We start from the raw sequence: 16195 nt of genomic DNA on the forward strand, positions 1-16195 counted from the left end.
TGAAGCACTATGAGTCTGCCTTGTGTATGAAAAGTGCTATACAAATAAAGCTGCCTTGCCTTGCCTAAAATGTCAATAGAATACATTGTCAGTCAACCATGAACTGCCAAATTTGGTGGCAATCGTTCTAGTAGATCTTGACCGTCCACTGGAGAAACTTAAAGATACAACCTTCTGGGAGTGCTGGATCAAAAGTCAGGGAATCACCAAAATAATTAGGCTTCATCCTTTGGGAACAATATCTGTGCAAAATTAGACCCACTGACAGAGCCACCCATCGATCTTCAACTGCTTGTCCCCATCGGGGTCGCGGGGGTGCTGGAGCCGAGCCCAGCTGACATCAGGCATGAGGCAGTTACACCCTGGACAGGACGCCAGTCTATCACAGGGCACATAGAGACAACCACTCACATTCACACCTACGGACAATGTTAGAGTCATCAATTAACCTAACATGTGCATGTCTTTGGACAGTGGGAGGAGGCCGGAGAAAACCCATTCAGATACTGAGAACACTTAAACTCCACACAGAAGGGCCCCAGCTGGGATTCGAACCACAAACCCTGAGGCGACAGTGCTAGCCACCACACCACAGTGCTGCGCCACCCAAAGAAAGATGGTGAAAAACAAAAAAACTCAAGACAATGGCACAGGGTTTAATCTTTTTAATTCAGCACAACACAGGTATAACAGGATGACACCAGTGACCTTGAACGTCAGTAACATTGTGTGATGCCCATGTGGCCAGGAATCTTTAGAGGAATGCTCAAACAGTTTAAAACTAAACTTGGTTAACCTTTCATACAGTGTCTGAAGAAACAGTTCACCACAGCTAAGCGTCAAAAGTTGTGACTGAACACAATTACAGAACTGATCTTGGACATTACATTTATGACAAACAGTAACAGTGCTTCTTGGACAAAGAGGCATGTGCCAAGTGAGAAGACATGAGGCATGGTTGTAAGGAATGTGAAAAAAAATGATGGTTGGAATGTAGAGCAGAAGTTGTGGTCTGACTGTCCACAATGGACCAGACCCAGGACAGCTGATGGAATGACAATTTGTCCACAGTATTCAGTGATGCTTGTGTCTGAGCTACTTACTTGACTTTATTGAAAACAAGGATACAAGAAAGGAATGTTGCTGCAGAAACCCATCGGGAGAAGAGGGTAGTATACGGTGCATACGGGGGAGTAATATTAACACTACAGGCTTTGACAACACTCCTATTCCCATCCTTCTCTGTGGTAGTAATAACAATAAAGGGTTAGCACTCTGCACGTGAGTCAAATCCACAAGGTGGCACTTGAGCACAGAAGTTGACAGGTCTTCATGTGATCATGCCTGGTAGCTGCAAGTTGGCTGTGATGAAATAGAGCGGCAAGCAGAGCATAAGGTGCAATTTCTTAGTTTGCAAAGGTCTGGCGCACAGCGTTGGCAATGTGCTTGGCACTGATGCCAAAGATGTCGAGCAACTCTTGGGGCTTTCCACTGCGGGGAACGCCGGTCACTGCCAGCCGGGTCACAATGATGCCGGGCTCCTTGCCCACTGCTGACAGCACTGCTTCACCAAGACCACCTAGACAGAGGAGAAAGACCATCAGCTCAAATCACCAAGGGATGACATGATGCCTTGTAAACAGACCCTGGTAGAGCAAGAAACTTCTCCGCACAAAACAGCACCACTAAGAATCACTTCCTTAATTCTCACTACTTATGGTGCATTCTTTGACAAAAATCGACATCTGAAATCATCTTTTGAACATCACTGGGGAACCCTGCAATAGGACACCTGAGCACAAAACAGAACCCACCCTCCTTGTAGTGGTCCTCCACAGTGATGATCTGTCCCCCTGTGGCTCTGGCATTGGACAGAATGGTAGAGGCATCCAGGGGCTTGATGGTGAATGGGTCAATCACACGGATGTTCTTTCCTATAGGAATTCATTAGGATATCATCACCTTGAAAATGTTTAGCCTGTAATAGCTAACTGAGGAGATCATGACGACCATCCCATGATTTACACAAGAGTTTTGGATGTTGGTAATCTGTAGGCAGCAGCAATGTAGGCAGCAGTACCTACATATATCCACTAGAGGGCAATGTGCGCTTACCTTCACTGGCCAGCATATCAGCAGCAGCAAGGGCCTCATGCAGAGTAACACCGGCTCCAACCACAGTGACACAATCGGTGTCAGACTGGCGCACCACCTGGTTTTGTAGGCATTTATTCACATACATTAATTTTTCTGTCTATAACATCAATTTTTTTGTTGCTATTAGCTACTTGGTGCACTTTATTCAATTTCCTTACAGGAGTCATCCCAAAGGGATCAATAAAGAGAAGTCTAAGTGTGTGTAAAATCAGTGTATTGATCATTACCTTGGCTATGCCCACTTCAAACTTCTCCTCTGGAGAGTAGAGGACTGCAGTGTCTGGTCTACTGGTACGGATGAAACAGATACCCTGAGAATGTAGAGTGATTGGTTACAAAACAAGAATGTTACTCCCTTATCATTGTGAAGACCACTTCATAGACAAACCACAAGGCAATCTACCACAAGGCAATCTACCAACCTTTGTGTTGGCTGACAGCTCAACAGCTCTCTCTGTGGACACTGCATCACTGGGGTAAAAAACAGTGCATGTTGGGATAGCACGGAACATGGCCAAGTCCTCTAGGGCCATCTGGGAAGGACCATCCTCACCTGAAGGCAGAAGAAGGTCAGTCAAGGGACACTCACTCTGCCCTATATGAAAACTAGTGTGGCTTCAGCAGAAAGCTTACCGATGGAGACACCGCAGTGGGACCCTACCAGGTTGACATTTGACTGGGAGATGGCTCCCATACGGATTTGGTCATAGGCTCTAGAGAAGAAGGCGGCGAACGTGCTGGCAAATGCAACTGTGCGGTCACGGGTGGCACAGCCAATGGCGACTCCTACCTGCAGTCGCAATTAAAGACATCAGTAATAAGGGTTAGTCTTAATGACAGCAGATGCGATTAGGCATTGAGGCACAAAGGTCACAAGTGACAAGCAGTAGTAAGAGGCTGGGATTATCACACTAGAGAATGAATAGTAACAGATTAAACCAAAGCAGAGAAGATTATGGTAGTGAACAGTAAAATGTGAGCCAAGTTTATCTCCCTTTCATAAGTTGGACTTAGTCATGTCTGACTTGTGTAATTTGGCACCTGCAAATGAGGCAATGGCATTTAAAAATCACCAGTGAAGACTAAAATATTGTGTACCATGTTCTGTTCAGCGATGAAGCACTCAATGTAGCGGTCAGGGAAGGCTTTCCTGAAGGTATCTGAGAAGGTGGAGTTTTTGGTGTCTCCATCGAGCGCCACCACTCTCTGGCTTGCCTTGCCCAGTTTGGCCAGTGCCAGGCCGTACGCACGCCTTGTCGCCATCTGAGAGGGCAGTAAGAAAATTGGTGTTAGCAAGGAGATTAACAATACAATACAACAAAACAATATTCTTCATGAAGGTTTAAAAAAAAAAAAGAAAGAAGTACCTTGTCTCCCTTTTTGTATTCTGGGGGGGAAGGCATGGAGATTTGGCTCAGGTCTGCAGGTGCTGTATCCTCTTTGGGCAGCTCAGGGCACAAGGTCTTGTTGGGGACCTGGATCTGAGCCTGCAGGTCTTTCAGGAGGCCATCCACCTTGTCCTTAGGGATGGGCTTTCCGTGCCAGTTATCAAGATCCTCAATATCTATAGCCAAGGGAGGACCGAGTCTCAAATCAAATTCAGAGAATAGAATAAAATGGTTTCATTAGTAAAATATTCAACATACGAAAAGGCACTCTTACCTTTGAGTCCTTTGCCCTTCAATGTCTTGGCTACAATGCAAGTGGGTTTGCCCTTGACCTGCTGAGCCTGCCAGAAAGCTTTGCACAGCTCTTCCACATCATGTCCATCCACAACGTACGTGTTCCACCTACACAAACATGGCTCGGCATTAACAGCATGCCACATTACAATAAATATTAACTTATTAACTGGAAAAAGTGGATTAGAGATAGAAAAGAAAGGTTAAAGGAGAGCAGAGAACATCCAGCAAGCAGGTAAAAACCTAATGGGTGAGAGGTGAAAGTTGCAGTGATATAAAGACATTAAGACCCATAGTGTATGCTTTTGAACTGACGAAAAAGACCTTACTATATTTAGACCATCCATATAGGACAATAGAGGCCAATGTCAAAGGTTCTCCCAGGAAACTAGAAGCAGAGGAATGGAAAGTCAGTTTGGTACTGACCCAAAGGCTTCACAGCGCTTGCGGTAGGTCTCCATGTCGTGCTTCAGGGGTGCAGCCTCACTCTGACCGAGCCGATTGACATCCATGATGGCCACCAAGTTGTCCAGCTGGTAGTATGAGGCAAAGGCCATGGCCTCCCACACTGAGCCCTCTGAGCACTCTCCATCACCCATCATGCAGTACACACGGTAACTACAACACAATGTAGCAATAGGAGAAAAAAAAAAAAAAAAAAGAATATTAGTGTTCTCTAAACAATGAACCACACAAGGGTTACCAGGGCTTCAAATTGACAACTGTCAAATGCATGATCATTTTAACCTGTTCTTCCCTGAGTCCCTTTTGAGGTTCCTGCTCGAAAATGACATGCTCAGAATAAATAGGGTATATCTCTGTAATTACAAGCTTAATGTGCATTATCTTGGTATTAAAATAAAGGTTACACTTGTGAGATTCATCAGAAGTGTAAGCAGCACTATTAATGCAGCTGTGTCAGAGTAAATGCAGATGGAACACAGCATAAATGGAAGAATTTCTTCCCTCGCCTAAAAAGAAACGTCATTTTATATAAATATCCCTTTGAAAATAATGCCACAGTAGCGAAAAAAACTCAATAAAGCCATGGAGCAACATCTGGACATCGCCTGTGAGAAGTTTGATGCTGCTAATATATCGCAGAGAAAAAATTAAAGAGGTTTTAGTTAAGAAAGTGTTACTGTGCGTCATAATCTTTTAGCGCGACAGAGCCCCTTTGTCCTTACGCGCGACAATATCTTCCGTCCCATTGGTCAATCTTGAAGCATGACACCTCGTTGGAATTGTAAGACAGCATTTCTGGTGTGGTTTTTCAAATGTGTTTGTTTGTTTTCTGTCATATTTGGCTGCTGGATCAGTGAAACTTGGTCGTAGAGGGATAAAAAATAGTATTTTTGGAACGTGTGGAGACTCTGCTATCGAGTAGATGCAGTGAAATCTTGCTGACATCAGAGCAGTCACTGCGCCAGCTTTATTTGTCTGTGTTGCTCGTATTTCTGTGTTTTCGCCTTGCATTGTTTGATTTCTTGCTTGCTTGCTTGCTTGCTTGCTCGGTGTTGTAACTGTGTTTGTTGGTCATACGAATGGTTTATATGAGCGTGTAGAAGAGATTCTTAGCTTTCTGTAGTTATGCAGCATGTGTGTCTGTATGCAAGCTACATGTTGCTGCAGAGGGGGATGTTGTTATACTGCCTGATAGCCCCCGCCGGCAGGGGCTTCAGGGAAGAACAGGTTAATGTACCTGCCATCAACGCAAAAAAGATAAAAAATAAAAGAAACATGGATACTTGAACGTGTTCAGCGACCTTCAAGTTGGTTTATTTTCCCAGGAAAAAAATTGGCTAGTGGATAATCTGATAGCCTGGTAACTTTAAAAAGCTAGTAGCCATGTTGGCTGATGATCAAAAGAGTCCATTTAAAGCCCTGATGGTTACTACATGATTTATAAAAGTCAGTCAAGAGGTGGACTATTCGGGGGAAAGTGAAAAGGTCAGCCCACACCGCTGCATAAGTTCTGCCCAATAAGTTTATCTGAGAAAAATAAATAAATTAGATTTTAAGTGAAGAACATTAGATTGGATACCAATCATGAGACACAAGTCCCATCACTGGTTCTTGCACTGAACTGGCTCTTAGGGCGCACTCGCACTGTCCATCCGTACTGTGCCTAAGCATGCTTCACGGCTAAAGTCTAGGCACGGCACGCTTGCCGGCCGCGACCAGGTTGAGAGAGGTATGCTTTTGTAAAGCACAGGAGCATCTTGGCCAAGTGTGACTTTGCTCTTATAACCAACAGAAACTCTTTAGGAAGCACCAATTCACAATATCTTTCCAATTATATTGCAGTTCAAAATTAACAATTGCACCCTGTTGCCCAGACATTATATTGTTTGCACCCATGAAATAATCAGGACTCATTAAGTGAACTTAACCCCTTATATTGTTGAGAAATCTGATAATCACTCATTCATCTTCAACTGCTTATCCGGGGTTGGGTCACAGGGGCAGCAGCTCTAGCAGGGGACCCCAAACTTCCCTTTCCCGGGCCACATTAACCAGCTCTCAGTGGGGGATCCCGAGGCGTTCCCAGGCCAGTGTGGAGATATAATCTCTCCACCTGGACCTGGGTCTTCCCTGAGGCCTCCTTCCAGCTGGACGTGCCTGGAACACCTCCCTAGGGAGGCGCCCAGGGGGCATCCTTACTAGATGCCCGAACCACCTCAACTGGCTCCTTTCAACGCTAAGGAGCAGCGGCTCTACTCCGAGTTCCTCACGGATGGCGAAACTTCTCACCCCATCTCTAAGGGAGACTCCAGCCACCCTCCTGAGAAAACCCATTACGGCCGCTGGTACCGGCGACCTTGTTCTTTCGGTCTGAAATCTGATAATCTTTTAAATAAATTGTGAAAAAAAGAAAGAAAGGCTTGACAGGTAAAAACTACCTTAGAACTGTGCAATCATTGTCTTTAAAATCACAAATGGTATAATTGTCTATGAATATTGTTGCTGATATTGTTGATGTCATTTTGCATCCTGTTCTGGGTGAAGCACGCCTGATGACAAGTTTAGGGATACTGTATGAAGATGTTGCTAGCCTCAAAAAGTGACAAAATCCTTGAGTATTATTTTTGATACTTTAAGTAATACTCAGTTGTAGCAGAGCAAACACCTTTATGCCTTAGGGACTGATTTAACACAATTGCACTACTACAGGTTTAGCCATTAAACAGATGACGGTGAGTCATTCACCACTTTAAAGGATAGCAGTTACCTGTCCGTTAAGCAAGGCTCTTTGTCAAACAACTCTTGTTGACTCAACATTGTTTAAACAATTGGGTTGGTTTTTTTTTTAAAACAAGAGCATTGTTTGACATTTCACCTCTACAGAACAGTCTAGCGGAAGATGATCCTCAGACTAATGCTGTAGTCTGTGCAAAGATATTTCAGATCAACAAGATTAATTCAAGTCTTTCACACGCTTAATGAACCCATATTTTTGTATACATACTCGGATTTGTCAAAGTGTTTGCCAGTGTAGGCCATCCCACAGGCAGCCCCGAGACCTTGTCCGAGAGAGCCTGTAGCCACATCAACAAAAGCCAGTTTCTGGTGAAAGAGAGGAAAAAGAGAAGTTGGACTAGATGTAGAAAGTGACTTGTGTTATATTCTGTTTTCTGAGGAAACATGACCAGAAAATAACTCCAGATTCTCAACTTCAGGGCTGTACGTTGACTTTTTCAGCACATAGCACTGGTGCTACAGAGGCTGACAGTTTTTTAGCAGAGGACCAGAGAGTTGTATGCACACTCTAAAAATGCCTGTCACTTCTACAGAGGACAATTAATGCAGCTTATCACTTAAAACAGTAACATCAGCAATATATTACTTGTATATTAATACTATATTTTTTTATAATTAAAATATAGAATAATAATTTGAAATGTTTTCAGATATAGAAAAAACTGCTGCTCCCTTTACCTGGAACTAATTACAGACAGACCTGAAACTTCAGGTCCTGCTCTCAGTGGACTCTTAAAATACATGTGAAATGTATGCGTGTATGTATTTGATATACATTTGCCGTTTTCCTTATTGGATATATTTCTATTGTATTATAGTCATGTATTTTGTATTGGCTGCTCATTATGTTTGTCAGAAACGTTAGTCGTGCCTGTCTGTGCCATTGTACTATGAAAAAAAAAGGAGAATTTTTTAACGTCAACAAGCTCTTCCTGTTAAATAAAAAATCATCTAGCCTCTCAAACTCAGTGTAATTGGTAAAGCAAATAACGCAGTTACATTAATGTTACTTGGTCAACAATAAACCTATAATGTAAACGTGCCTTTAGCTGACATCAATTAACGTGCATTTCTCCTGGTTTAACAGCATTAGCCAGCAGATGGAGGCAGCACCGGCAAGAAAAAATACCAAAAATATGTAATTTAACAGAGAGTATAGCTGCTTATAATATGTTTAAATTACTTCTTCAAGGGCCGCTTTGTCTGCCCGGGCGACACTGGTGGCGATGGATTGGCCAATGGTACCAGGCCCCTCAGGGTTTTGCTGAGCGAGATAGGCATCTTGAGCCAGGATGTGACAGTGAGATATGTTGTGTTTTTGCACGTTGTCTCTTTAATGTGTGGTTGCCAGACCATAGGGATTAACCTTTCTTATTTTAAGCGGTGCTGTCTGACAATAGGAGCAATACATTACTTGATTTGTGGTATCGACCGTGAGCCAAGCGAACTCCTGCTGCTCCCTCTCGGTCTTGTAGCTGTACGTTTTTGCTTTCACTTGTATTGTTGGCGCGTTTTTGGTCGGTCCTTATTACGGTCAGGTTGGAAAAATGTATTCATGTTGACTCGTGGGAGTAACGTTAGCCACTGTGTGCCAACCGGTGCTAACCCAGCCGCATGGGACCGAGTGCAAGTTAAAAACTGCGACTGAGAAATTGTGGGAAATTGCGTTCAATATACAAGACATATTGTAACATTAATCAATGACTACAACTACCAGGAAGGCTAGTCCTATTCCTAACAAGAATTCTTTGTGGCTAAATATGCCCATATATGTCGCACTGTACAGTCCTGCTCAACTTACTGGAGTGGGATGCCCCTCTAGCTCACAGTCAATCTTGCGCAGGTTGAGCAGATCAGATTCCTTCACATAACCCGCCTCTGCCCAGGCAGCATACAGGACAGGTGCAGCATGACCCTAGAGATGGGGTGGGGGGTGCACAATGGTGATACCAAATCTCAAGAGCACCAATCTACTAACAACATCAAGCTCTCATATACAAAGAAATGTATGCCAACCTTAGAGAGCACAAAGCGGTCGTTACACTGGTTACGGGGGTCATCTGCTTTATAGCGCATGGTGTTGAAGAAGAGCACAGACATGAGCTCTGCTGCACTACAGCATGATGTGGGGTGCCTGGGGAAAGAAAAAATGGCAAGTCTTAACAGTTTACAGGAAAAACACCATTATTCAAACAAGACAGAGTCCACACACCATGCACATGCATGCATGTGCTACATTCAGGAATCCTCACAAGCACTAATGTCAGAGAGAGTCTCCTATTTTGGGGATTAGGAATATCACTGTAAATAGATTGTTAATCTGTAACATGATCACATCAGTTATGTTTCCACATTCCACAGCACAAAAAACAAAAAAAAAAAAAGAAGATACGTCGACTTGTGAAACTGTTAGTTGCGGTGGTCCAAGTATTGTAATATACATGTTTAGAAATCCCATGTTACTCAACAGCAACTCTGCTTCCCTATGTGGGTTAAATCACAAATGGCATCATTTCAACCATGCTGAAACAGACTTATCTTAAGCATACATCATGGTCACTTAATGAAAAACGCAGTGCTCTGTTTACCCCATGTCCTTTTGTTGAACGATAATCTGCTGAGAAAAACTAAAGTAAATTCATAAAAGCCATAACAAGCAATAGGATACTCAAAGGTAATGTTCCGTATCAGTAAGATAATGAGGAACAACAGATGCCGAGTGTTGGGTGCCAAAACACAAAAGCATCCTTTGTTAAGGGAGACAACAGTTATCAGAGCATCAGATGCCTCACAGTAAAGACATTCAGGATATAATTCATCCATCTCCTTGCCCGTTGACACAAGGAAGTGACAAAAACAGGTTAACCAACAAACACTTTCTTTTCGAAGGCTGCAGTTGCGCAAGTACACATATATATGTATGTATGTATGTAGGTGTGCGTGTGTGCGTGTGTGCATGTGTGCGCGTGTGAGTGTGTGTGTGTGACACAATGTTGCATTTCTTAGGGGATGCAATGCAAATAAAATTAAACAGTGTACTGGAATCTGAGGACAAAAATGTTAGCAAATATGAACCATCTTTATTTTCTGTGACGAGTCAAATGACTGGAAACAATAATTCCAAACTCAACCAAATATTTTTAAACTGTACTTTAAAATATCTCACAGTATCTTACATATCTTACAAAATACAGTCTATCATACATTCCTATCAAATATATTATAATTATTGCATATGTATTTAATTTAAAAAATTAAACTTGATAGATATTTTAGTATCCAAAACATGCCTTCTGAAGTTGACTGTAGTTTTAAATTGTGGGTGTATAGAGAGAACACTAGGAGGACAAAGGGCAGGTAGAATAATAATCTACATGACAGAAGCTATAAAGTTACACCCATGGCAACAGGGAAACTATTGCTGCTTGGAAGTGACAGTGTGTGTAGAAGAGGAAGACTTCGGGTTAACAAAAGGCTTCCAGGAATTCCGGCGTTTAGTATGAAGCAATACTACAGGTGTCCTTTTGACAAGTCACCTCTGTGGTTACCGTATTTGGCCCACATTTCATGAAAGCAGTTGTTGCTGGTATGGATTTGTATTTTATCTGACACTTTAGCACGCAGCTGCAACTTTAAATTACAGCTGACCACGAGATTCACCCTTTCACATGGTCATGTGGTTTCTTGTTAGCAAGTAGAAGCATGTCGGCGCTAATGGCAAAGTTTAACGGGGTTATCATAGAGCATGCTTTCTCTGCTAACGTTAGAGTTCTACGTTAACTGTCTGTACAAAATGTGCCAACCTAGCTAACGACACCGACTGTGCCATTTTCATTCATTGCACTAGTTATCTTATGCTAATCTCAGCGTAGCTGGACTTAACTCATTTAGCTCACAAAGTAGCTTAAAACGTTTCTGAAACACTCTGCATAATTACTTGCTAGCTGTCTGTGGTTATTCCTTCCACCGCGTGAAGATAATCTGCAGCACGTGCAACCAGGCCCCGCAGGTAAAATGTGCGCCAGTTAACAGTAACAGTAATATTGCAACATATTGCGTAATATTTATTCATTGTGAGTTTTTATCAATTGAAGCCAACATAACTTTGAGTGACTTACCCAGAGTTAGAGGCGCATGTCGCCTTGATGGAGTTGATCCTGAGCTTGTTAGCGACGTCTTTCAGCCCCTGCAGAGTCTTTTCATCGGGTTTGTGGTAGCTAGTCATGATTTCTGGATTATGTCTTGTGTCTGCTTGAAAAGTAATGGGTTATTTCTGTCACAGCTGCTTCCCTAGGGTCGTAGGTTCAAAGCTGCGCCACGCCGCTGCTAGCTGTCCTGATGCAAAGTACAACCGAGGAGGAGGAAGACGGGAGGAGGGCGCTTATGTCTCCTCCAACAGCCACGCCCACCTCATCCAATCATTGGAGGAACAGTTGTGGCGCTATAGCTGCTGCTGGACATGCTGCTTTCATACATGGAACGAATTCTTTATACAGTCTCTGCTTTCACACAAAAAAGTTTAGCTCTTTAAAAGCCCCGACACACTTTCATTTTCTTCTTTATTTCGAACAAACTTTTATCAAATATTTACATTGCCAATGGAAATCCCTCATATACAGTATCTCTTGCTTATACACTACCCATCTCCCTATAATCATCTATCTCAATACAATTAGTATAACATATCTCACTCAAAATCACCTACCCTTATCACAATATCCTTTTAAAAAAGTGTTTTTGTACCTCTTCTTAAACTGGATTATGTTTGTGCTAAGCTTTACTTCCTGTTCCAAACCATCAACAATGTGGGGAACGGTAACGTTAGGCAGTTAACATGATATGGCTTTGTTATGAAATTATCAGGGAATAACGAACGACAGAAATTGCACCAACCACTCTGAAAACTTGGAATAAAAAAGTGCATTCTTTCCATTGAGGTGACTTCCTGGTTGTGACAACAGAATGATAATGAGGTTCGGAAATATTATTGATAACTTAAGAGTACTACTATTAATCAGAAACAACTGTATTGTCTGATAGACTGTACAAACAGTATGTACAGGGGGAGGTGCACATTTGGTGATTTTCCATGCATATCCATTGCAAGGCACTGTCCCTTTAAAACTGCAGCTGGATGGCTGCCAACAGGGGAGTGGTGGCGGATTTTGCCCTCTCATCCTTACTCAGGGGAACACAGGATAGTTTGGCCAGCACCACAAAGTTCAAATACTCCCTCATTTCTTGTTTATAGGTCATTGAGACTTTGCTATGTGGCTCCAGCTAATTATAAGCAATTGTACATATAAATGGATGCATTAGAAATAGACATCAACATTTTATTGTTTAAAAACTAGATTGTAATACTGTAAGAACATGACACAAGCAATCGTAATGTACAAATGTATAGATAAAACATGCATCAAGACACCCAAGATAGAACATACACACCATATCTGTGTTTTCAAGGAAGTAAAACACGTCCTCATTTAGGCCATTATTACAAATCTTATGGCTGAGATATTTCCTCTTCTTTAAGTTCCTGAAATGACATTAATGTCATTAGAACAACCAGTGAAGAAGCAGAAAATGTCTGACCATGCCACAAAGAGGAATGTGATGTTCCTTAGCTTTACCTTGATCCTCTCCAAGACCTCTGTCCTCTCCTCGGGGGAGACAGGATCTTTGTCAAGTCGCTCCAGCTGTGGCAGAATAATCAGTACACTCAGCCGGTAGTCCACCGTTTCCACCAGAGGATTCTCAGAAAGAACCAAAGCTCGCAGAGTTTTTGACACCAGCCCAAGGCATTGCAGGCCGTTCTCATCTAATATTGCATTGCCTCTAAGGGGGAGAGACAGGTATATGAGGAAAACAATGTGGGACATATAATTTTATTTGGTGTTTTACTGAATCGGTGACAGGCTCTGATCTGTCCTGTTGTGATACAACTGTGTACCTGACATTGAGGTACTGGAGACACTTCATGTTGGGGCTGAGGCCATCTAGTGTTTCTAGAAGGTTTTCCCGAAGGTGAAGGGTGGTGAGGCGCTCTAACCTCTCTAAACCCTCCAGATGCTTGATAACATTTTGGGCCTGAACAGAGGGCAAGAATAGTTATAGTTATAGTCTGTTGTCTGGCTCATTACATGGGTATTAAAGGCCCTACATTATGCTCATTTTCTCAATTCATACTTGTATTCTGGGTTTCTACTAGAAAATGTTTAGATGCTTTTGTGTGTTTAATGTTGTATTACCAGATATAACTGTCGCAGGCTGGGAAGGTTGATGCCACCAGTTGTCTCCAAGTTGTTTCCCCTCAGCTCTAGAGTTACCAAGTTGGCAAAACAGCCACTCTGAAGACCATTCACTCTCTGAATACCATTACCTGCCAGAGAGGTTAAAAAATGTCATGTCAAGGAGTTTCCAAACATATATATTAAGCACCAGATGCGTGATGGATAAGAGTTTTTTTTTATTTTATCTAGACTGAATGAGATCAAATAAATTATTCCTGTCTTGTCATCACTTCCGTTAACCATTCCTCATTTGACTAACCTCACTAGGAAACTATTGCTTAGCTAAATACATCATCAGTTATTCACGTTATGACAGAAACACCACTTATCCTGAAATAAAACCAACAGATCAACCTGTAAGATTGAGGCTCTCCAAGGCGGGCCCGACCAGGCCGTCCAGGTCTGTCAGCCGGTTCACTGCCATACTCAGCCACTGCAAGTAGGTCAACTGAGCGAAAGGTTGCCCTTTGAAGCATGCCACAGCATTATTGTCAACCTACAGAAGAAGAGTTGTATTCAAGATTCACCATCAGTTAGAGTGAATGATACTGACAGCACCAGAGGTGTCCTTTCCTAAATGAATGAATTAGAGAGGTCCATGCCTTCAGCCAGAGCAGCTGGGTCAGAGATGCCAGAGGAGAAAGATCAACAAGGTGGTTGTTGGATACATCCACGAAACGGAGGTGAGTATAACTGCTGATTGCAGCAATGTCATTCAGTCCTCTGAGGAATATGGTGATAGCAAAGGGAAAGTTAGTATAAAATCAAAGAGATGGTAACAGTTAAAGGATTTTTGCTTACTTGTCCTTTAGATCCACTTTTACAAACGCATGTCCAAGTCCATTTCCTGTTCGGCATAGCAATGAGAGCCCCTCACTTATGGTTTCTTGGGTCAATTGGCAAACTTGTACCTATGAGAGGGAACACATCACAGGATTATGCTAGTCCAAATTATTGGTGCTGCTTACTCAGAGAATTAAATACTTCAGGACCAGGCAAAAGCCCTCCACGATAGACCTTCAAAACCATTGGTGGAACTTTTTAGCCATAAATTGGGCCTCCCATGTAGAAATTCCTATGAATTACCTACAAATAATACAGCAACGCTTGATAATACCGGTATAAATAATATACTTGATTAATTCTTAACTAATACATCATTCATCATTCATCTTCAACCCCTTGTCTCTGTCGGGGTCGCGGGGGGCTGGAGCCAATCCCAGCTGACATCGGGCGTGAGGCGGGGTACACCCTGGACAGGACGCCAGTCCATCGCAGGGCACATAGAAACAAACAGAGAAAGACCACCATTCACACCTACGGTCAATTTAGAGTCATCAATTAACCTAACACATGCATGTCTTTGGACTGTGGGAGGAAACCGGAGAACCCGGAGAAAACCCACGCAGACACGGGGAGAACATGCAAACTCCACACAGAAGGGCCCCAGCTGGGATTCAAACCAGGAACCCTCTTGTTGTGTGCTGACCACCACATACCATGTCGCCCTAACTAATACATACAATTACAATACAATACTAATACATGCCTAATGATAATTGAATGCAATGTAGGCTGAATCCTTTTTTTGTCAAACTGGATGTCAGATGCCACGTTTACATTCTAGGGGTTGGATCATGAGGTCTCAGGTGCAGGAACTAATTGCCAATTTAAGAGGAGGACGGACTGGAATAGAATTGAGGAAAAAAAGGCTCCATATTTTTAAGAGAATGGGTGGTTTTATGCTTTCAGAGAGGCTGAGCAAATGCATGGGACTGAAATGAACTTTTATGTAACTGGAATGCAGCTAATGGGTCACATATCAATTAATATATGAAGTAACTGTGAATTAGTTGAGGGGAATTTATGTTACATCATGTATGAATATATGCATGCAATCATGAGGCATGCATTAGTTAAGTATTACTTAGCCTACATGATATGTACCCTTATAATAAAGCGTTACCAATAACGCTAACGGTAAACTTAAACATCCATAACCTTAAGTTTATTAGTTGATTTGGTGTTTTGGGAGCAATGGTTAGAGAGTCATCATCATATCATTTGATGTTGTGGGTTAAAAGGTCCCTTTCATGACATCTGACACGTGGGGCCTTCTGGTTGCCAGGTAATAGGAGTGTATTATAGTTCTTACACATCCATGGATGATACCTGATGTTTTTAAGGGAGTATTGAGGGACGTTGTTTACCCTTCCTGTTTAAACCAACAACGCTTAAAACTACAGTTACTGTGAAAATAAATGTGCACGAAAATACAACTTGCAAGAACAACTGTCTGTACAAATGAGACAATTAATGGCGTGGGTCACCCTCAGAAGTTACTGCCGGTATCTCTATGGTAACACTAGCCTCGAATGGACAAGATACTCAAGCAGCGACTCTCAGCTAAGTTAAGTAGCAGGCTAACGTTACCTTTTCGTCCTCCCCGGCTCCTTCTAGTTCTTCCTCTCCATCTACATCCGACAAGACTGCATCTTCATCTATCTCAGACATCCCGGTCAATGTGTGTAGGTTAATCTCGTTGGTGTTTACTCTATGTCTGAGCGAGCAGACCAAGAACCGCGTTTGTTGTTGCCATGGAAACTCAACAGCCACAATATGAGCACAGGTATGGCAACATTTAATAGCTAGACCGGATATATATTAGACATCTGTAATTCAGTTAGACTAATTAAAAATAACATTTCAGATGTACACAAGGGCATTCTTACTACTACTAATGACGTCACCTTGGCCATTCATGTGTATTGGGCCTTCAATTCTAGATATCCACAAATACAT

The 16195-nt window shown here is 42.4% G+C and overlaps 2 protein-coding genes across 2 annotated transcripts; both read right to left on the bottom strand.

Annotated features, from left to right (window-relative positions):
• Nucleotides 1-650: 650 nt before the first annotated feature.
• tktb (transketolase b) lies at nucleotides 651-11446 on the bottom strand. The gene is made up of 14 exons (XM_083919559.1): nucleotides 11219-11446; nucleotides 9117-9234; nucleotides 8902-9015; nucleotides 7309-7406; nucleotides 4266-4457; nucleotides 3820-3947; nucleotides 3525-3721; nucleotides 3256-3420; nucleotides 2791-2947; nucleotides 2580-2710; nucleotides 2385-2468; nucleotides 2116-2212; nucleotides 1815-1934; nucleotides 651-1579 (listed from the first exon to the last, which is right to left on the bottom strand). The coding sequence occupies exons 1-14, from the start codon at nucleotides 11323-11325 to the stop codon at nucleotides 1407-1409; spliced, it is 1881 nt and encodes a 626-aa protein (XP_083775685.1). The 5' UTR covers nucleotides 11326-11446; the 3' UTR covers nucleotides 651-1406.
• A 772-nt stretch (nucleotides 11447-12218) lies between these two features.
• Nucleotides 12219-15907, bottom strand: lrrc23 (leucine rich repeat containing 23; the record flags this gene model as incomplete). Its single annotated transcript, XM_083920520.1, has 8 exons — nucleotides 12219-12380; nucleotides 12734-12938; nucleotides 13054-13190; nucleotides 13352-13482; nucleotides 13748-13889; nucleotides 13996-14116; nucleotides 14195-14304; nucleotides 15827-15907. 8 exons carry the CDS (start codon nucleotides 15905-15907, stop codon nucleotides 12219-12221), a joined length of 1089 nt encoding a protein of 362 aa, XP_083776646.1.
• Nucleotides 15908-16195: the final 288 nt, after the last annotated feature.

This window comes from Echiichthys vipera (assembly GCF_963691815.1).
Source record: "Echiichthys vipera genome assembly, chromosome: 9".
Lineage (NCBI taxonomy): Eukaryota > Metazoa > Chordata > Actinopteri > Perciformes > Trachinidae > Echiichthys > Echiichthys vipera.